Source organism: Ambystoma mexicanum, chromosome 7p, assembly GCF_040938575.1.
Source record: "Ambystoma mexicanum isolate Mex_15411 chromosome 7p, UKY_AmexF1_1, whole genome shotgun sequence".
NCBI lineage: Eukaryota > Metazoa > Chordata > Amphibia > Caudata > Ambystomatidae > Ambystoma > Ambystoma mexicanum.
In genome coordinates this window covers 170,142,028-170,163,740 of record NC_090939.1, presented here as the reverse complement: position 1 = coordinate 170,163,740, position 21,713 = coordinate 170,142,028, and the positions used below count along the sequence as shown (strand labels likewise).

Here is a 21,713-nt window from a genome sequence, read left to right as displayed (position 1 = left end):
CGGCGTACCAGTTTTGAATGCAGGAAACTGTATGAAAACACATCTGTCAGGTCACATTGATTTCAAAAGTGGTCCTTGTCCAGACACACTAAGCAACCGTTTGGCTGGTGGTCGGTACCTAAATAAGTCAGGTCTTATGACCCGCACTTTGAAAAACATTTTCCTAAAGGCATAGGTGGACAATAAAATGGATCCTGCAAAAGGCACGTGATGGGAAAAAAGGTTCTGAGATGAAACAATAATCTGAAGAAAATTTCAGAATAATAATCATACAGTGCAAGAAGACAGCAAAGAAAGCAAGGAATTAAGATCATGATTGATTTCGAGTCAGGGTTTGGACCCAAAGAACTGACAGATGAAGAAATCAGAGACTATGTAAAAGCTAGTATTCATGCACCTGAGGGAGCAAAATTCCTGTAACCGAGAAACCACAAGAAGTATGTGGGAAGATGGATCTACTGCAGCCCGAATGGACAATGTAGTCTTATGACCTGGAGTGTTGATGAACATGTGAAATCAGCAGGATGTCTGAAAGGAATGATAAAGATATGTGTCCAGGTGGAGAAACGTAGTGGTGGGCAAAGCTGGATGGGGCACAAAGATGGCAGAGCAAGGTGCTGTCCTAACTGCGCATGTCCATCAGCTTCTCCTGTGCTTTACAAAATATTTTACTCCGTAATGCTCCAGCCCCATCCCGGGGGACAGATTTTCCATCAGTATGAATGCAAAACATTGCAGTGCTTCACCAGACGTAGCAGGAATGATAATATAGCATACCACTGAGATGGCGGGCACAGGTGAGATCCTAGTGTCAGGTCTGCAGCAGCTCCTCTCACTCTACTTGAAGGTTCACATTATGTTTAAGAATAAGGAGACACTTATTCCCAGTGCCTTTTCCAGAGAAACGCAGCAGGGCTGTTTCCATATTAATATAGAATTCGGACTGAACAAGAGCATCCAAACAGCTGTGGTCAAAATCCTGGTTGACCTACTTTGCCTGCTGGTCAAAGCAGAAACTCTGCTGGTTCTACTGAACCTTTCTGCAAATTCTAATTAACCATTGACCCCCTAACTGCTTTGGGTCACTTCTCAAACATGGATTAAATCTTACATCCAAGATGTATCCCTAGTCATCAACTAGCCACAGAGGGCCTTCACTAGCTCATGTGTTTGAGTCGGTGTCCCCGAAGGGTCTACACCACATCCACAAATACAATGATCATATACAACCGTAAAGGTAACTCTACCTAAAAGCCCTGCCACAGTTCTCCTTCATAAAGAAGCTCCTCTTCTATATGCCGGACTCAGACTTTCCACCTTTGCTTCAACACCTCAGAATGTCCTGCCTCTACTATGGGAAACCCGCAATTACAGACATCCCACACATCTCATCCACCTTCTATCCAAGTCATAGAAAGGAATCTGCTAGCTTGGCACGTGCTGACAGGTTCTTTGACCTTTTACCTCTCTGCGCATGGGTTTAAAAATGACCAGATACAAAAATAACTAAAAGATTATTTTTCTAAAGCTGTCTCATTTCTGCTAATGTTGTGCATGCGCCAGTTCACCATGGACCATTTAACAACTTTACGTAGCCATTTCTACCCCTAGACCAGCGCTTGCAACCCCTGCGATTTAACTCATCTAACTACTGAGTTTTTAAAAGAAAGCCTGCCTTTAGTTTTTACTAATACTAATAATGTGTTGGAGCCTGGTGTTTTTTTAACATATTAAATCCTTACATTTTGTATAAAGGATCCATGCATAAAAATGCAAAAAGGTTCAAATGTGATGTCATCTGATGACATCGCTGGTAGGAATCTTACAAAGGAATCAACTGAGGCAGGGGTCATTTGGTCCAGCAAACAAGTTTGCCATTACTAGCATGTTAGTATATAGCTGTCTGTGAGTAGGGTCAGCCACTTGTACACCATACTTAATTCCCGTTAAAGCCAAAGTCTTGTTCACTAATAATTAGCTCACCCTACTTTCAATATTTAAGACAAAATCAATTTGCATTGACTTTTCCCAAAATTCTATTGCTAATAAGTTTTGACTCTCTGGATGGACTTGGATGCAATTTTCAAAAATAAAATGCCTGACACATGACCCTCCAAAATGCACATTTTGCCAAAAATCTTTAAAGATTTTAAAAGTTATTAAGAAAACCAAAAAGCTGTTTATGGCCTACTCCCATTGATTTTCATATAAAGAAAAAGGTGCTTCCATTGAACACATATAGCACGAAAACCAGTGGATGGAGTTGCCCCAAATATAAAACACCTTGGTCATCACAAAGTTCTGTACATGTGCCTTTTCATATTTTGGGGCAAAACCATGCAGTACATTTTAATATTTGAGAAGAAGGTGCCTCATGACCCCAAAAACCTGTTTAAATCTCACATGGTGCATGGTGTCAAGAAGGCTTTTCAGAAAGGAAAAGGAGCCTTTTTAATTTTAGCTTGATGCAAGAGATTACCATGGTAATCCTGAGAGAAAATGAAAAAGAAAAGTGCTTGAAATTAAATTTGGAGGTGGGAAAGGGGTGGTTTTAATAATAGTCTAGGGTGGGCTGGGGAGCCATATATTCCAGACTGTTTTCGTTTTACCAGGGGAATCCTTCAGGATTTCTGCAGGATTCCCATGGAAAATTTGCAGGACACGCTAGACAAAAATAATTGTCAATTGAAGCAGCAAGGAAAAGTGGCAAGAGGAGAGGGTCAGGAAGGATTTACACTGGGCAGGGGCTAGACAGGAGGAGGGCAGCACATGGAGTGTTGCAGTGGGGATGCAGTTGCAGAAGACTTTTACATTGTTGAGCGCTTTCCAATTCTCTTGGTAACCTGTCATCTTTTTCTTACCATTGATGAGGGCCGTTTTCACAGTAAAAACAAGGTCATTTTGTGGTAAGTTAACATAGGAACTAAGGGAGGCTCCAAAAAAACTCTTTATTAAAATGTATCCTAAATCTTGCATTGGGCCACCAACATTGTTTATTTTTTTTATTTTTATTTTATTGAGCATTTGTTAGGCGCTTATACAACAGAAATGTGTTTCAAAGCACCACAAGGCTAAATGAGAAGGGAATAGGAGAGAGAATAAAACATTGGCAAAACAGTAAATATACAGTCGTGGTCCTACTATGCCTTGTGGTATTCGGGCATGCAACTGCAGTGAAGAGAAGTGCAGGAAATAGGGATGGGTGGGGGGGCAGGAAATAGGGATGGGTGGGGGGGCAAGAAATGGACAAGTGCTGGTGGGGGGCCCAGGAGGGACGTGCCAAGGGGAGCCAAAGAGGAGGCCTCCGACTAAGTGCTGGTGCGGGTGGCTCCTAAAGGTGGGATGAGGAGCTGGCAAGCAGGGGCCCGCAAGGCTAGTGCAGTGGGGGGGAGCAGCTGGTATCCACTGGATAGAAGGGCCTGGTATCCTGTGAGCGGCAGTGGTGTGAATTAGCAGAGAAGGAAGAGAGGGAAAGCGGTAGAGAAAAGCAGAGTTTTTAGCAGTTTCCAGAACTTAAGGATGTCTGGCTCAAGTATGAAAGAAGCAGGGAGGCAGTTCCAAAGGGAGGCACCAGTCGAGGAGAGAGACCTGTCCCCCCCCCACTCTCTGCTTGTAGAAGCATTTGACATTCATAGAGTTAGAGGAGTGGAGGGCTCCAGCAGGGGAGCATTTAGGGAGGGAAAGTTGGAGATAGCATGGATCCAGGCCCCCGAAAGCCTTGTGGATGATGCAGAGGGTCTTGAATTTGATGCTTGCAGCCACTGGGAGCCATTGGAGAGATTTTAGGGCTGGAGAGATACAGTCCGTGGGCTTGAGGCCAAGGATAAGTCTTGCAGTCCTATTCTGTATTAGCTGGAGGGGGCGTAGAGAGAAAATAGGGAGAAAGAGGCTATTGCAGTAGTCCAGCCTAGAGAGGGCCGGAGCTCTGGAGACATTGTGTGTCTGAGGGAAGGTGAGGAAAGGGAGAATGACTCTGAGGAGGTGAAGCTGGAAGTGGGACATCTTGGTAAGGTACATTATCCAAGAGATGAAGGAGAGAGCGGAGTCGAAGATGACCCAGAGGTTTTTGGCCTCACAGGATGGTGCAGGTAGAGGGGCCAGAGAAGGTGGCCAGAGAGTAGGAGGAAAGGAGGGCGCAGGTGTCCCAATGAGAAGGATCTCCTTCTTACTTGCATTAAGACAGAGATCGTTGGCTGGCAAACCATGCCTGCATGGCGGACAGGCAATCGGGGATGAGAGAGGATACAGAGGCGGTTTTAGAGGGAAGTTTGAAGGGAAGCTGTGTCTCATCAGCATAACACTGGAAATGGGGAGAGAAGGAGGAGATCAGGTGAGCCAGAGGGGCGAGATAGACATTGAAGAGTTATGGCGATAGGATAGAGCCCTGGGGGATGCCACATGTAGAAAGTGAGATGGTGTAGGAGAAAGGGTCCAGTTGCAACTGGGACGGGCTATTAGTGAGGAAAGAGGCCAGCCAATCCAGTACCCTGTCAGTGATGCCGAGGGTATCACAGAGCCTTTTATGAGGATAGAATGGTTGACTGTATCAAAGGTGGAGGAGAGGTGAATGAGAGTGAGAACAGTTTGCAAGCATGAATTCACAGGTGTTCAGGAGAACAGTTTTCCAGCGTATGGATGCCCTGAATCCAGATGGATGGTCATGAAGGCAACCAACAAGTTCATTGTGGAGGATCAGTGGGAGAGGGCAACTTCTCCAAGAGTTTGCCCAATAAGGGGGTAGTGGAGATAGGGTGATAGCTGGGCAGGAGGGGTCAGCCAATGGCTTTTTTAAGAGAGGGTGCACAAGAAAGTGCTTGAGGGATATAGGGAAAGAGCCAGTGGCGAAGGAGTGGTTGCAGAAGTCAGCGAGAGCCAGAGAGCGAGCAGATATTGTCCTTAATGGTTCTTGAGGAGCAGGGGAGCATCTGTTTGGAACAAACATTCATAGAGCGGTCAACTGCAGAGATCTAGTCCGGTGCTGTGGGCAGAAGGGAAGAGAGTGCGAAGGCAGGGAGCAAAGGGAGGCAGGGGAGCAGGCATGGGAGGGGAGATGGGGTGGAAGAGAGTGAGGATAGGATGTCCTGAGTGATGTGAAATAGGAGGCCAAAGCGATGCAGAGAGTCTTGGAAGGAAGAAGAGAGGAGGAGACTGCTGCTGGACTGGCGAGTTCTTTGCAGATTTTGAAAAGCTTGCTGTCGTTGTTAGTGGTTCCAGAGATGCAGGCTTGGATGTGGGCCCGCTTCTTGGAGTGGATAGAGAAACAATATTCCCTTTGGAGCAGGTGGCAGGCCATTTTGTCAGATGGTAAACCCAAGGTCTGCCACCTTTGTTCAGCAACTCTGTACGTTGTTTCAAAGAGGCGAGATGGGAGTCATACAGCTGTTGTTGTTAGATGCAGGTTTTAGGTGTATCCTCATGACAGGGGCAAGAATGTCAAGAGTGGTAGAGATGGAGAGGTGCAGGTTAGCAAGGACAGAATCAGAGGGAGAGTCAGAGGCGGGGCGGGAGGTGGGATGAAGGTGGAAGCAAAAGCAGTGACTGACACTTGCTTCATCAGTGAGATGACGGTGAAGGAGGCTGGCAGTGTTGGGGGGGGCTCAGATAGGGGGCCAAGTTGATCCAGGCGGGAGGAGAAGAGAGTGTGGTCAGACCAGGAGAGCGGGGTGGGGACCGGATCAGAGATAGGGATGTCACCAGAAATTAGAGTGTTGATTGTGGCCGGCTGGTTGGATTGTGCCCGAACGAAGAATAGCCAGAGAGAGGGAGTAACAGAGGGCACTGAACTTTGAGGTGGATGATTCAAGGGAGTTGTTGAATGTGGATGTTGAAGTCACCAAGGAAGAGGAGTTTGGAAGAAGAGGTTGAGAGGGAGGAGGCAAGGTCATCCCATTCACAGAGGAAGAGAGAGATAGGGCCAGCGGACCTATAGATGGTGGCAGAGGTGAGAGAGAGTAGGCGAGACCCCAAATCTACAGGTGAAGCATTCAAAAGAGGAGTACATCGCCCATGGTCCTTTAGATTTGTTCATTTTAATTGCTAGGCAGATATGAGCTTTGGCTGTAGGCTTTGGCTGTAGGCCTTGGCTTTGGCTCTAGGCCTGGCCACTGGCCATGGCCACAGTCTTTTCTCCTATTCTGTGCAATGGGGACAGTGGCCACAGCCAAAGGCCATGGCTAGTGGGCACTCGAAAAGATAAAGCATAACAAAATCCTTGAAATTCAGTGAACAACTTAATACAGAGTTGAGATGGTCTGATTTATTGCAACTAAAACCCAGGAAAAACGCAGGTGTTGGAAGTGATGACCTCCTTATCTCAAAGTGGTCCTCCTTCCCATAACCCAGCCCATGAGCGCCTACATGAGATCACAGCAGGCATGAACAATGAGAATCAATAAGACGCCTTGTGGGACATCGATGGGTGATCGGAGTTAAGATGCTCATCACTTCCCACACATGCTGAATTTCCTGGGCTTTGTTGCAGTAAATCAAAACATCTTAACTCTGTATTAAGAAATGCTTTTTCACTGATATATAAATGTGCATATATATTTCGGGTGCAAGGATTTTTTCAAGCCTTCATAAACCCACCATAAGTTTACTGGTGTTTGCTATATTTGACTAACAGATCTACTGTTTACAGTTCCAGGAAAATATAATTATGTAAAATGTGCTGTAAATACTCAGTTGTATACATATCTCAGAGTTCTACTATACCGTCTACTTGATTCAGGTCTCAGAGTATCTCTGGGGGCGGGGGGCTTATGAAGGACCCATACATCAGCTGTGAGGTTCAGTTCACTCATTCCTCTACATATTGAAGGCCAATGTTTGGTCTCTAAGTCAATCACTTTCATAAAATAGTGGTTCAGCGATGCATGGTATATCTCACATCCCATGTACACATTTTCATTGCTCAGTTCCATGAAGGCTCATCATTGTAAAAGCATACCTCCTAACAAATGCATCTTCAAACACCATCCAGGGCTCCAATCTGCAAAGGGTTTTCTGCCCTCACCCCCTCACCGGGTTGTCTGCTTTGGATCTACGGGGCAACTGTCTCCATCTGAATGGAAACATCACGCATGCTTGATGATGAATGTTGACACCCTACAAAGACAGCTGTTGGGAGGCCACTGTCATTGCAAGGATGCTACTGTTGTTTGCCCCAAAGGCTTTGTTTTAAGGAATGTGCTCGTTGTGCATACCAATCTAGTCTAATTTCAGTGAAAAGTAGTTAACACCTTTGTATGCTTATTCTTTTGACCAGGCCAGTTCATCTTCATCATCAGACGAATCAGAGAAGGATAAGAAAGAAGAGGACGACGACACTAAGTTATGATAAAACCAAGAGTCCCTGTCAACAACCAATTCTCTGCGTCCTTAAAAACAACATTGTTTAGTTTTATACCCAAACTTTTCACATCTTCAGAAGCTGGAGGGCTGCATTGGTACCAACTGGGCTACCATCTTACTTCGGTCTACCCATGCTGTGCAAAGACCGGTTTACCAGGCATCTTTTCAAGAGCACCGTGAGGTTACAAGTTGCACAGTAAATTAGTACCGATGAAAAGACATTTGCATATCCTACAAAACTGTAAAGCTACGATCGACCTAAACACATAGTTCATCCAGCAGTGTACAGCATGTCGTTCCTAATATAAACTGCATGTGTAGGACACGCCGGCAAAGGCACCATGAGCAATCAGGATACAGGGTATCAAATCAGAGCATTTGAATACAATTTCATCCTACAGAATGCTTGTAAACCCTGCAAGGTGATCAAGGTAAAGCATTTTAAATTGTAAAAAAAAAAAAAATGAAAATCAAAAGTTTATAAAAATGTTCTTGAAAAAGGAAGTCAATAAAACATTCTTGAAAAAGGGCATTTGAAGTGGTGTTTGGAAAATTAGCTCATTCTGAACAAAGAGGTGACATCCACATTTGTGATCCAATTTAGCAGACAAATTCTGGCTCGACTACAGTAGGACTCTTGGTCGTTAATTGAGTTGATCCAAGCATAGCAAATTCTAGCCATACATTGAGTTTGTACGCGGCATGCACTTTGAAGAGTAAGCCTGCCTTCAGAATATACTCGTTTTAATTGCTGGGGGTTGATGCCTTTTATCAACCCCAGTTCCTTAAACACTGAAGCTCTCAATTTTTCATATTAAGAAACATAATTGGACATCATGGATGTGGGGAATCATGCCGTGCCCCTTTCCTCTATTTTCATTGAGGTGGTCTAAGGTCACGTGATGTCACTTCATCTAAGATTTTCAGGATAAATGCTTAATCCTGAGGTAATCGGAGTGACTTGAGGAGCAGCGTTACATGGTACACCAAACCTTTTTGTCAACAATGGGGGAGATGAAGCCCATTTGTAAATGGCATCGAGACTTCAGAGAGAGAAGTTACCACACTCATCTAGTTTGGTGCGCTTCCCCCGCTTAGGAACATAGTGAGAAAGGCAGAATGGACACAGGAAATGGCAGCTCAAACCCCTTGGCAGGAAAAGGAGGACAGCAGCAGCAGCACGCTAACCTTCTTTCTTACATGTGTAATCGGCGGGCTAGACAAAGGGGTCTTTTTTCTAAAAGCTAGTGTGGGATTTCCAAAGTCAACCAGCACCATGCTCAATGTGTTCCTAGGTGATAAGTAATCTACATTGCATTGCACTTCCCAAAAGGGTTCCTGTATATTGCCTTGGGAAGGGCAGCTCTCATCTCATATTAGGAATAGGTGGAGGGACTGTTCTTTTGTGGATGATCGTCTAGGCCGAGTTCTTTTCTAACATTTACCCTCTTAAGTGTTGAGGACGAGTATGCTCGTCCTTTTTGCATAGACATGCATAATAGCCCAGCAGTAATGTTATGGTTCTTCAGTGGTCGCCTTTTATTTATATTCCGTATATCCAAGTATGGGATTTAAAAACACAATATAGCTCGGAAGGGACTGGGCGTTGTACCAAGGGGATGCGCCCATGGGGTTACAAATAGGATGAAGCGCTAGCCGAGGTTGGTGGGATGGGCAAGTGGAGCATGGACCGGGGATCTCGTGAGGTAGGGTTGAATGGAGCAATCATCGATTGGTGATATGTTTCTTGATGAATAAGGCTTTCATGTCCTTCTGAAGCGAAGGACGGGGGGGCGGGCGTCTTATCTGCACTGGCAACTTGTTCCAGATACGGGGTGCACAGCAGGAAAATGCCCGTGTCATAGCTTTGTTTCCCCTCTTGCAGTTCTTGGCTTCCAGTTTGGTGCTGTGGAGTTTGCTCACCAATTTAATGGCTGTTTTGCACATGGTTCCTGTTGCCTATGGCACTTGAGCCAGATAGGTATGAATGGGAACATGGGTGTAGGAGGTGGAGGGTGGGGTCATGTGCACAGGGCGAGAATAAACAAGTTATCCTTTTGCAACAAAGAAGCCACCTCAGCCACTTTCCTGGCCTCGTTTTTCTCCTTCTCAATATCCTTTGCGCAAGAGTCAGAGGAGCATCCCTTGTCAGAGGAGCATCCCTTGTCAGGGGAGCATCCCTTTTCAGAGGAGCATCCCTTGTCAGGGGAGCATCCCTTGCCAGGGGAGCATCCCTTGTCAGGGGAGCATCCCTCGTCAGGGGCGCATCCCTTGTCAGGGGCGCATCCCTCGTCTGGAAAGCATCCCTTGTCAGGAGAGCATCCCTCGTCAGGGGAGCATCCCTCGTCAGGAGAGCATCCCTCGTCAGGGGAGCATCCCTCGTCAGGGGAGCATCCCTTGTCAGGGGAGCATCCCTCGTCAGGGGAGCATCCCTCGTCAGGAGAGCATCCCTTGTCAGCAGCATCCCTCGTCAGGAGAGCATCCCTTGTCAGCAGCATCCCTCGTCAGGGGAGCATCCCTCGTCAGGGGAGCATCCCTCGTCAGGGGAGCATCCCTTGTCAGCAGCATCCCTCGTCAGGGGAGCATCCCTCGTCAGGGGAGCATCCCTCGTCAGGGGAGCATCCCTTGTCAGCAGCATCCCTCGTCAGGAGAGCATCCCTTGTCAGGGGAGCATCCCTCGTCAGGGGAGCATCCCTCGTCAGGAGAGCATCCCTTGTCAGCAGCATCCCTCGTCAGGGGAGCATCCCTTGTCAGGGGAGCATCCCTTGTGTTATGGTTCAGCTACCTGAGGTAGAACGCCCAGCATCCTCCTAACCCTCCCCATCGGGGCCCTGAAAAGACCTGCTCATGAATCAGATTTACTTTGCATGTTCCCAACGAGTGCAGACAGATTCTGGTAAGACTTGTTCTCTTTGCGATAATGGGAAAAAGGACCCAATCTCCCATTTAAAGATCTGCATTTGCATGTATTAGTCTGTATTTTCTGTTTTGTACCTATATAGCAGGAACAATACAGAAAACAAAGGAATCCCTTAATTCGGTGCATTGTGGTCATTGGGTTATACGTCGCAATGGACCAGGAGAGGGAGAAGACAGTGGTACATTGAACTGGGACAATGCAAAGCAACAGATAGGTTGGTATCAATATCCCCAGTTAGGTGGAATATTTACAATGATGTACCAGTGAAAGCAGGGGCAGTGGCAGGAGTGGATGGGAAATGAAAGTTCGCAAACGTCGGCAGGTCACTTCTGCGCCTTTATTTTTCACTTCCTTTTGACCAACAGTTGAGGATCAGAAGCTGGCATTGTCTTAAATGCTCATGTTGCTTGGCCATAACTGTATCACCCAGTTGAGGCCTTGTTTGAGCTCTATCATGGCAAACAGCATGTTCCTTCATTTTGTCGTCATTGCGTCTCTGGAAACCTCTGGACCACCTGGCAACAGAGGCGTTGATAGGGGCGTGGAGGGCTGCGGGGGCTATATCCCCAGGTCTTTTAGTTGTAGCCCCGGATAGAAGCTCAGGGGTTACAACCAAAACGGCTAGCTAGGCCCCAGTCCCAACAGTCCCAAAATTAGCATAGCCCCGGATCTTTTCCAGACCTAGCAACACCCGTGCCTGGCAAGCATGGTATGCGGGCCATCCCTACTCAACAAAACATACATTCTGAGGGTCATCCGTTTGTGGTGCTCGGGGGGTGTTGTAATAGTCATGCAGCCGTTGACATAATACCTGTACTAAGAAGGTTCTTATATGGTTACGTGCATACACGCTCTTCTGGATACTGTGCATAAAACGTTCAACAAGGAAATTTGCTGGAAGCCGTAAAGAGTAATATTTGAGGTGTTGGAAACTCCTATGGTTTGTAAATGACAAACTCTTTCCCCACTAAACAAAGGAGGCCCATTGTCAGTATTGACTACCAAGGAGATTCCATAGGCTAAAATATGTTGTCGGGTTGCAGAAATGATGGCAGCAGCCAATGTGGACGCTATTAGTTGATTGGCAGGGTACATCAAGTATACACCTTTAACTACTAGCAAATATTGTCCTGACGGAAGAGGACCCTAGACGTCTGCTGCAATGTCTTCCTAAATGCCTTGCAGTAGGGGCGTCCTCCATGGAAGTTCAGGAGTGGTTTTGCGTGTGAAACTTTGGCAGGCATGTCAAACCTTCAACATGGCCTCAGCCATCTTGTCAAACATGGCTACCCACACACCTTTTGACGTATACATCTCTTGCTGTATACTGGTCCAACCCCCCCGCCCCCCATCACCTTCATGTGCAACATCAAGGAACTTTTGTATGGTCTGTAGAGGGATGAGTAGATAATCATTTCTCAGCATGAGCCATTATGTTGTCGCTGACAGCTCCAACTATTGTAGCTTCAAAGTCTGCCTCTTCTCGTCATCGACCCTTGGTTTGCATCGTAAGAGTTTATGTCCAGGTTTCCATGTTTGAGCTTGCATCAGCTCCATTACAAGCAGCAGTGAAAGGTCTTTTTTAGATGCCATCATCAGGTCGTTCAGGGATATTGCAAGAGGCTTAGTCTTTGACATGATTGATGCATTCCTCAGCAAAGGATCGTTTGGGGCCTTTTGGGGGGAGAGCGTACCTGGAGAGGCAAAACTGGAGTTTATTGGTTTCCCAGAGGGTGAACAATCATGAATTTGTAGTCTTGATGTTGGATGGTGCCACCTTTCCATAAGAGGATGCATCTTGGCTTGCAGGTTGCCGTGAACGGTCTGTAAAGCGAGCCATATAGGACAAGATGATGGTGCCCGCAGACCCTCACTACAGCTACTTTCCCTTTCTGTTAAAGGTTAGGCTCTCTCTGAGCTGCCTAGGGTCCTGCTGGCGCAGGAGAACATATGTCTAAGCATGTCGTGTCCAGGCTTGTGCTTGGCAAGGATAACCTTCAGAGCTGCAGTCAACACTGGCAGTGCTGACACACAATCGACACTGGCAATTCTGTGCCTCAAAGGCACCTTGGCATATAGAAGACTGTTCAAAGGCGCAACCCTGGTGAGCCAACCCATGAGGGGTATATTGATGGATGTAATACAAGGAACATCTCTTACTAAGTAGCCAGCTAGTACTAGGAAATATTTGTAACCATATGTACATGGATCACTCCAGGCCAGAGAACAGTGTTTACATTTTTCACAGTTGATTCGGGAAGCAATACCCATTGCAGGACAAAAAAGTTCAGGGTGGGTAAAAGGCAAAACTCAACCAATAGTCAGGATAGTTTCTTCATTGACTCAGTCTCCTCCCTAGGTGTCCACACATAGGTTCTGGCACTCTGAAAGTGTATTGCCTATATAAGATTGTCAAAAAAAGATTCTTGCCATTATGCCCGTGGCCTGGGGTTCAGTAATTCCCTACTGCCATGACACTGGACAGCATCACGCGCAGTCAATGGTTGCAAGCTTCTCAAGGTGTTCCTCTTGATCTTCTGTGCATCTGGGAACCATAATTAATGTGCGACGGCGACTTGTAAACTCCTGGAACTTTACTTGTTGCAACTATGTATATAGCAGGCCGACGGGACCACGGAGATGCACAGACCGGGCCTTCAAAAAGCCCATCTGCCATCTTAATTCTTCCTTTCGCCGTACAGTGGCAAAAAAGGAAGTCGGCCCTCATGCAGCACATCTCAACAGCGGTTTCCAGGACTCCTGCTGCTTTCCCAGCTCCCACCTTGGTGTTCTTCTCCTTGTACGTCACTGTGTCGTCCTCTTCTGGATTCATGGGGGTATTGAATCGTTGGTGCTCTCGTTGGGTACCACATTCCAATGCTGCATGTAACAGTTTGGCAAACACCTTCAAGGGGTAGAGGGAGATAAGGTGGTGATACTGCTGCTAGTTTAGCAAATCTCTTAAATGGATTGTCTATTTAGTGAGTGTAAGGGCATCCCTTTCGTGGCATGGTGTAGTAAGCAACAGGATCCTCTCCACACCACCCTGGACCCAGCCTCATCAAGTGAGTGGTGGCACCTGGTGGAACCTGGCCTCCTTGGCTTCCATATGATCCACCCTTGGGGCCAGGCAGGGGACTTCATCCCAGATCACACATGTGAAATGTCGACTCTACCTGTTCGGACATCAAAGTCGCACTCTACCAGGATCATGGCTTTATAGGAAATATGTCTGTAAAATTTTACTGTAAAATTACTGAATTCAGATTCATCTTTGGTGCATATTTTTTGCACTTCTTCAAAATCCATAAAAATTAATTTGGGATGTGCCATATGAACTTTCAGACCTCCTCTGCCACCGGGTATAACCCACAGATTAGCCCATTATAGCACTGCATACCACGATGGGAGACCGCCCGGAAGGTTATGTAATATGTTGATGGGTCCGATCCTAACTGAAAACCCTTGTTGATGTCCCATTTAGGGAGCACAATGGCTCTATTCAGCAGATGGACTATGTCACTAATAGGTGGGGCCACATCTCTTTCTCTTTGACAGGGCTTGTTCAGTAAACTAATGTCTACACATATGCAGATGGTTGATGAGTATGATTCTTTAGCATCAAGTCTATTGGTGTGACCCAGTGTCTTAACCCTCTCGCCTGATGTCCTGAGCAGAAGTCTTTGAATGTTCACCTCTACTTGCTCTTGAACGTTGTAGGGCACCCCCCCAACAATGATGCACCATGTGATTAAACAACTCACCAATGTGTAAAAGTATGAGACAGCCCTCCAGCTGACTAAGCCTTTTGAATGGAGACATGAATGGAGACATGTCTTTCTTACAAACTCTAAATATTAGTGTGCAGATACTAGGAATGAGAGCTATGGGACAGCAGACCTGAAAGTGAGAAGATGTCCTCTGTGAGACTGTGCATGGATGGCGGCCATCAACTAAAGCAGCGTGCTGTTTATAGGAGATGGTATAAACGTGGTAGGAAGAGCCTTGTCATGCTCTTGTGGGTATATGATCATCCCAGATGGGCAAAGGGCAGCTGGTAACATATTCCCTCCAATTAGCTTGATCGCAACCCCTTGTATCAGCCCGGAACTACAGTCTGACCATTCACTTGGAGCAGCATAACGCGTCCATTGTTTGAGGAATCAGTATCCATAGAGCGCATACGAGACTAGGCGATTGTTGGTCGCTAGATGGAGATTTAGAAACGTGGTTCTGTGACAGGCATTTCCGTTGTTCCAATCAGTGCTTGCGCTCTCCTTCTCTGGAAAACATGCATGCAAGGGATGAAGGCCATCTCTCAACTCTCCTTTCATCAGAATCCACATTACTAGAACCATTCGCTCTTCTGCCGCAACAAGGCACCCCTTGGAAATGTTACTCTTTCTGCAGAATCTATGGGATAGCAATCGCCACCTCGAACAACAGCTTGACCGCAGCATTCAATCCTAGAGATGCACTTTGACCTTCGGTTATCCGATAGCTTGCACAAGACATCGTGTGGCACAGAGGGAGGATCTGATTGATCCATTACCTCTACTTGCAAAACTGCAGATAGAAAGGCATGGACTAGTTCCAGAATCTCCTCAAAACTTGAAAGCGAGGATTCACAGCCAGTCTGCAATTGTAGCACCTCATTGCTGGTGCTTTCAGTTTCGCCATGAGGAACATGGCCAAGTTGTCTTAAGTCTTTAATTTGTGTTTTTACAGTGGAATTATACATTCACCCTACATAGTTCTCATTCGTCTTTGGTGCAAAGCAATCATTCAAGGAGTCTTTGTGATTGTTGTGCGAGTCAGTGTCAGCATTTCAAATCTAATGCCCCGAACTTCAGAACTCACCCAGTACATCAGAAGCACTCTCTTCCTGCCATTAAAATATCCAAGTCTCCCATGCATCTGGCGAGAGGGGACAGAGATTGCTGGATTCCGAAATATCAGAGTGTAGAGGCATGTGTAGTGAGAAAGAGTCAAGGGCTGGGATAGCGTAATGAGGGACTGACCTCTTATGGTGCATGCTAACTGAAGACGGGTGGGGGCACCCACAGAAACAAATGCGGGAGATGGTCTGGTGTTTTGTACACACACGTGCTTAGCAATGCTGCAGGATCCACCAAGTGACATCCGTGGAGGACAAACTAGGCAACTCTAGAAAAGAGGGGGTGGCATTTAGCTGTCATTATCAATGATACTGTATTGATGCTGTAACTATGAGAACATCCTTTCTGTTTCAGGATCAGTGCCAGTCCCCGTTCAACGCAAGGTGAACCCAGCAAACAAGAGACTACTTTTTGGATCCTCACAGGACATCAACAGCGTGAAGAGTTGGCCATAATTCGGAGCAGGGAATGTAGCTTCTCCCCAAAACCCCTCTTCCTGCACTTGTCCATGGCGCAAGCCGTCACCCATGGATTGGACTCTAGATGCTGCAGAGAGAAGAGCAGGAAATATGTAAAGGAACTGAGATCTGCACAGGGGAACCGTGCGGGATCTAGAAAGGGCTTGTGGTAGAAAAGGAAAGTGTTATGGTTACGGCTTCGAGCAAATCAGGAGGCTGGCACACAACACTGACTCCATTGCGAGTGATCCACTACGTACACGTGATAACAGGCGTCCCAGTTGGTGAGGTGCTGTGATCACTTTGGACCACTGTCATGTGACCTTGCACAAGCCCTGGCATGGGCTCTAGTTACAACATCCCATGACAAGGGTATAAAACAAACACCACAAAGTTTTCCCTGCATTATTTACAACCAGATCCATGGCACGCCAATTGATCTTCATTCTGGCCTCTGGGATATGTTGTTTTCTTGGAAAGCTAAGAGCTGTTCTTATTGTATTATTTTGTAAGATTTGGAGTTTGTTTTTAATGTATCTGTTAGCACCTAGGTTTAGTGTGTTTCAATAGTCAAGTTTTGAGAGAATTAATGCTCTTGCTAGTGTAATGCAACTTTCAACAGAAAGAAACGGTTTGCAGGCATGGATCAGCTTACAGGTGTATGAGGTTGCTGAAGCCGTGGCATTGACTTGCTTACGTAAATTCAGTGCTGAGTCTAGGTAGAAGCCTAAGGGTTTGCACAATTTGAGGGGTGCAATTTAGTCCATAGCTTGGGAGACAGTAGCATTGTAGAGGTCTCCCAGCATAGTTGGATCAGAAGTAGACGGTAGTGGGTTTAATAAAGGGTGGAGAAGAGGCATTAGTTTGTCCACTCTAATATTGTGTTTGTTTCTTATGAGAAGCAGGGGTGCTGGAACATTGGTACTAGAGTGAGGTGGGGAATTCTGGATGGTGAAGTTCAATAAAAAGTGATCCGTCCAAGCTTAGGGTCCAATAGATGTAATAACTGTATTGCAATTGAGGTCCGCCACCCAGTTTAAGGTTATGCCTTTGACGTGTGTCGGCAGATGGACCCTTTGCTCGAGTCCGAGCTCAGTAAGAGTATTGGTCAGAGTCAAGGCATGCTGATCGTTGGGAATTCTTTATAAAAGATAACAAGGTCTGGAGAGCCAGACCTTTGTTATGGGCAGAAGTGTATTTGTTATTATTATTATTGTATTTATTGAGCACAGGCCTAGCTTTGAGAAACAATGGAGCACTTTACAGAGGTGTTTATTTATTTATTTATTACATTTATGTGATGCCCAGACCTGGAGGTATCACAGCGTATGTTCAGAATTAGAAGACACAGGATGCAGACATAAGACATTAATTTTATACAACAATACAGATACACAAAAGAGCACTTTAGAGGTATACAACAGTACTGATACATAACAGAGGCAACAAGAGAACAAATATACAGCAGGGGTAGGATTCACAGGGGCACAGAGGAGGGGTACAGCTGTACAGGGTGGAATGGAGGAGAGGGGCAGACGGCATCTAGCGAGTCAGGTGCCGCAGGGGGCGACGTGATGGTCTAGGTTTTGAGGAGGAGAGAATCCTTGAAGAGGTGGGTCTGGAGTTCTTTTCTGAACCGTGTGTTGTAATCTGCTTTTGTATCAGAGAGCCAATGAAGGTAAAAGTAGGATACTGGTGGGTAAAGTGAGAATCAGGGCAGAGCTGAATTCAAGGAAAACCTTTTCTATAGAGAGGGTCTGATGAGAAGAATGAACAGATTGCAGGAGGTTAGTAAGCTAAGACTAGTTTACATTTGCATTTTGTGATGGGTAGATTTAGGGAAAGGTGATTTGATAAACAGTGTAGTGGAAAAGGGAGCCGTCAAGGGGTGAGTAGTTGATGAGGATAATGTCCATGGAGGAGAGGGTTGTGGAGTGGAAGATATGGTAGAGGGAGTTGACATAAACATACATAGGTAGGTTGTGAAAGGCAGCTGTGGACTGGTCAGACAGACAGTACAGTCCAGATTGAGGCATTGGGCATTAGAGATATTTGGGAGGATGACACCTCTTATTAGAACAATAGTGGCCTCAATGGGTGAGGAGTCACTACGGAGGTAGGTTAGGATCAGGAAAGAAATATTTGAAGGGGGACAGCAGGTGAGTAGCTGAGGAGAATAGTAGGGTGTGTTGGAGCAATGCTTTAGGCCGCATTGTGTTCAAAAGATGGGTGAAGAAAGTGAACTGGTGGAAGGGGGTCAATGGACAGGTCTTGCTAATCCTTCAGCTGAACCACCTTTAGTGGTTGGTCGAACGAGAGAGCTTGCATTGTCAGTGTAGAGACTAGCATGCATGGCAGTGCCATGGGAGATGATCCAGTTTGAGGATGGCAGTGGCTGAGAGGTGAGGCTGATCAGAGTGAAAATAGTCTGTCATGAAGGAAGTCTTGTCGCAGATCAACCAGGGCTTACAGAGCCAAAGAATGAGGTTTGTGAGTCACAGGTTCTGAGGAATGATCGACCCAATCATAAGGGTGTGCGTCAGGATAACTTGTTTGCACAGAATCCTCTCTATGAATTCCAGTATCCCAAAATATGTGTTTTTATAAAACTAGAAAAGGAAGATAGAAGCCTTGTCCCTTAATGCAAGTTTCCCAAATGATGTATCCCAATGATGGAAAGCACTGCATACAAATAATTCAGGAAATCAACAAATTAATCACCCAATCGCTTGAGACGCTCATGGTTTAGCAGCGAACTTATGAGGGAATGCCCTCATACTTCTTGCAATTGGTAAGGGTCCCCTGAGGAACCTCAGTGGAGTGGTTGGCCTGGTCTCATTGGGCTAGTCTCATCACCCTTCACATGTGTAGTAGTCCATAACAGCTGACACAGGCAAGCAAGTCTGTCTAAGCTTAATGAGAAGAATTGCACCAAACATCTGAATAAGGTCTTTTTCAACCAGGGTTCCTTTAGAGCAAGTCTAGCATGAGTAACCAGCAAACGAATCTGGCCAGTAAACTTTAGAAAGGGGTTGCATATTGGGTGCTTACCAGTCAGTTCTTTTCTGAAGCCCCCCCAGTTACCCAAGATAAGAAGTTCTCCCAGAAGGTATTCTGCTGTGGAATTCAACAGCACTTGGCTTGCAAGCTTTACTGAGCTCTTGTCATTGGGTTTAGGAACCAGGTCTGGAAGTACAGCGTTCATCTGTAGCCTGGTACTACTCAGTGAGGGCATCCTTTGAGATTTCCAAACCACATCAATGCTTCATTTCCCCAAACAAGGTATTAAACTCCTTACACATTTGTATTCAAGATTTATTTGTACTTCACGTGCATCCTGCAAGCCACTTTCTTTCTCTCTTTGCTGGTTCCATAATAATATTAACATCAGCTGTTGTTTAACCATCAGGCTGCAGTAAAGATTTTCCTGTGCTTTCAAATTCTTTAATGTCTGGTCTCTTTCTTGTTAGTTCCTGTATTCATTTACCTCAGTTATATACAGCATAGTCAATTGTTAGGGCTCATGGGAGTAATAGTTCAAAATGTCTGGTGAGCCACAGGTTACAGAGCCCTGTTCAAACTGATCTCCATTTTTTGTGATAAGCCTAGAGGCCACCTTTGGAAGGAACAACGGCCTCACTCTCAAAGTCACCTTCTCTTTGGAGAAAAACAAATAAGGAGGTTTCACAGTCAACACCTGGAGCTCACTCGCCTGTCTTGCAGAAATTATGGTTACCAGGAGGATCGCCTCAAGGGTGAGCAACCTAAAAGAGCATGCATGCAGGGGCTCAAAAAAAAAATAAAATGAATGTCAACACTAAATTCAAATCCCATGATGGAAAGACAAACTGGCAGGGACAAAATGTGTTACACAATTCCCGGAAACACTGCATAACCGTGGGGATTGTGAAGAATGAGCCATGCTCAGGGGTCCTTTGGAAACTGAGATATCGCCAGGTACCCCTTCACAGTGGCAATCTGCAGGCCCGTCCAGGCCAGGGAAAGCAGGAAATCCAACACAGATGAAAGAAGATCCAGATCCCTCTCCCAGAACCAAGCCAGAAATGTACAATACCTACAGGTATAGAATGATTTGGTGGCAAGTCCCTGAGTTGGGAGAATCATGTCCAGGACATCATCCAACAAACCCCACTCTATAGCCAAGCATGAAGGGTCAGGCTGCTGAGGTTCAGGTGGAGAACCTGCCCCTCCGACTGTGAGAGCAAATCCTCTCATCAGAAGGCACCAGGGAGGGCAGATGGACATGTCCAGCAGCTCCATGTACATGAGTCCAGTTGGAGTAATCAAGATTGACATGGACCCGAACAGGCACAGTCTTCTGAGAACTAGAAGAATGACAGGGATAGGTGGGAATGCATAGATGAGGGTGAACATCCACTTGACAGTCAGTGCGTCCCCCAGAGCTCCCTGCTGAGGAAATTCCCTGGAGCAGAACAACTTGCGTTTCCTGTTCACACTGGGTAGGAAGAGGTCCATTTGCTGAGTCCCCCAATAGACGAAAATCCTCCTTCAGAATTTACTGCCACAGCTCCAACTCATGGGAGACCAAAGTCTGTCTGCTCGAGGTATCCGCAATGACGTTCTCTGTCCAGGCAAGAGGAGACACAGTCAGAGACATGTTGTTCTCCACAGCCCAGAACCAAAATCACATTGCTTCTCTCCACAGAGGCAAGGACCCTAGATCACCTTGCTTGTTGAAATAATGCATAGCCACTGTGTTGCACATCAGGACCAGCACATTCTTGCCCTGCTCTGAAGGGAGGAAGGCAAGCAGGGCCAGCCTGATCACCCTCAACTCCAGCAGGTTGATGTACTCCAGAGACTCACTCAGAGATCAGGAGCTGCTCACCGTAGGATCCTGCAGGTGAGCACCCCAGCCTTTTCAAGGACACATATGTGATCACTGTGTGGGAGCCAGTGCTTCTGAAGCAGTGCCACTCTCAACGAGTTGCCTCGAAGGGACCACCAGACCAGATCTCAGAAAAATCTCGCCAAGACCTACAGAAGGTGGGATGTGAGCCCCTGAACCTGGGACCACTGACAAAGGAGAAGCCACTGAAGCAAACTCATCTGCAACTGAGCCTCCAGCACTAAAAGAATGCAGGAGGCCAAGAGACCCAAGCAAGTGCAGGAAGGTCGAGGCTGGAACGCGCTCTGCTCATCTGCTGTGATGGGAAGTGAACCATCTTGAAAATGGTTGCCAATGTATCCTTGGGCGGAAAAACCTTGCCCAAGCCAGTGTCCAGGACTGCTTCAATAAATCGGAGGGACTGAGAATGCGAAACATGAGACTTCTTGAAGCCAGTCCTCCAGGTTGGGAAAGACATGAATGCCTTCCCTCCTATAGCGAGCTGCAACCATGGCCAGCAGCTTGGTGAAGACCTGGGTGCTCCAGACAGACCGAACAGCAGGACCTTGAACTGGTAGTAAAAATAGCTCGTAACAAGTCTCAGTTCTTTCTGTGCTTGAGGTGAACTGGCACATGAAAGTAGGCATACTGAAGATCTTGCGAAACCAGCAAGTCCTGTAGATAGAGGGGCTTGAGGATCTGGGCCAAAATTACCATCTTAAACTTGTCCTTGTGCAGGAAAAGGTTCAAGAGGCACAGATCCAGTATCGGACAAAGGGCTCTGAACGTCTTCATAACCATAAAATACATTGAATACCTGACCCTGCCTCATCCCAAGCATGGCACCTGTTCTATAGTGGCTTCCACCTGAAGCTGACTCACCTCCTCTAAGAAGAGAGGGACTGGAGGTGAAGAAGGGCTGGTGAGGGGGTTGGTCTGGAGGGTGTTGAGCAAAAGGGGAACAATATCCCTGGTGTATATCCTGCAAGGCCAAATTGTCAGACTTAGTGTGACCACATTCCACGTTAACGGGGAGATTCTCCCCCAACAGGAGATTGGTGGTGGATATCACCGTCCCAGGGGTTTCGCACCCAGGCCTCGGAGGGCACTGTGGAGGCAGAGATTCCACGTCTGGGAGTAACCTAGACTTTTCCCCCTAGGAGGATGGCGCAGAGGCTGCTGTTTGCCAAAAGTCGCCTTTCTTCTGCCTATGT

General features: G+C 46.5%; 1 protein-coding gene across 4 annotated transcripts in view; it reads left to right on the top strand.

Moving 5' to 3' along the window:
- PDZK1 (PDZ domain containing 1) overlaps positions 1–7,883 on the top strand; it is a 201,815-nt gene extending 193,932 nt beyond the window's left edge. For all 4 annotated transcript variants that reach the window (XM_069636013.1, XM_069636010.1, XM_069636012.1 and 1 more), the window contains one exon: positions 7,268–7,883. In XM_069636013.1, coding sequence (XP_069492114.1) covers positions 7,268–7,339 — 72 coding nt within the window. In that variant the 3' untranslated portion in view covers positions 7,340–7,883. The remainder of the gene's footprint in view (positions 1–7,267) is intronic.
- Positions 7,884–21,713: the final 13,830 nt, after the last annotated feature.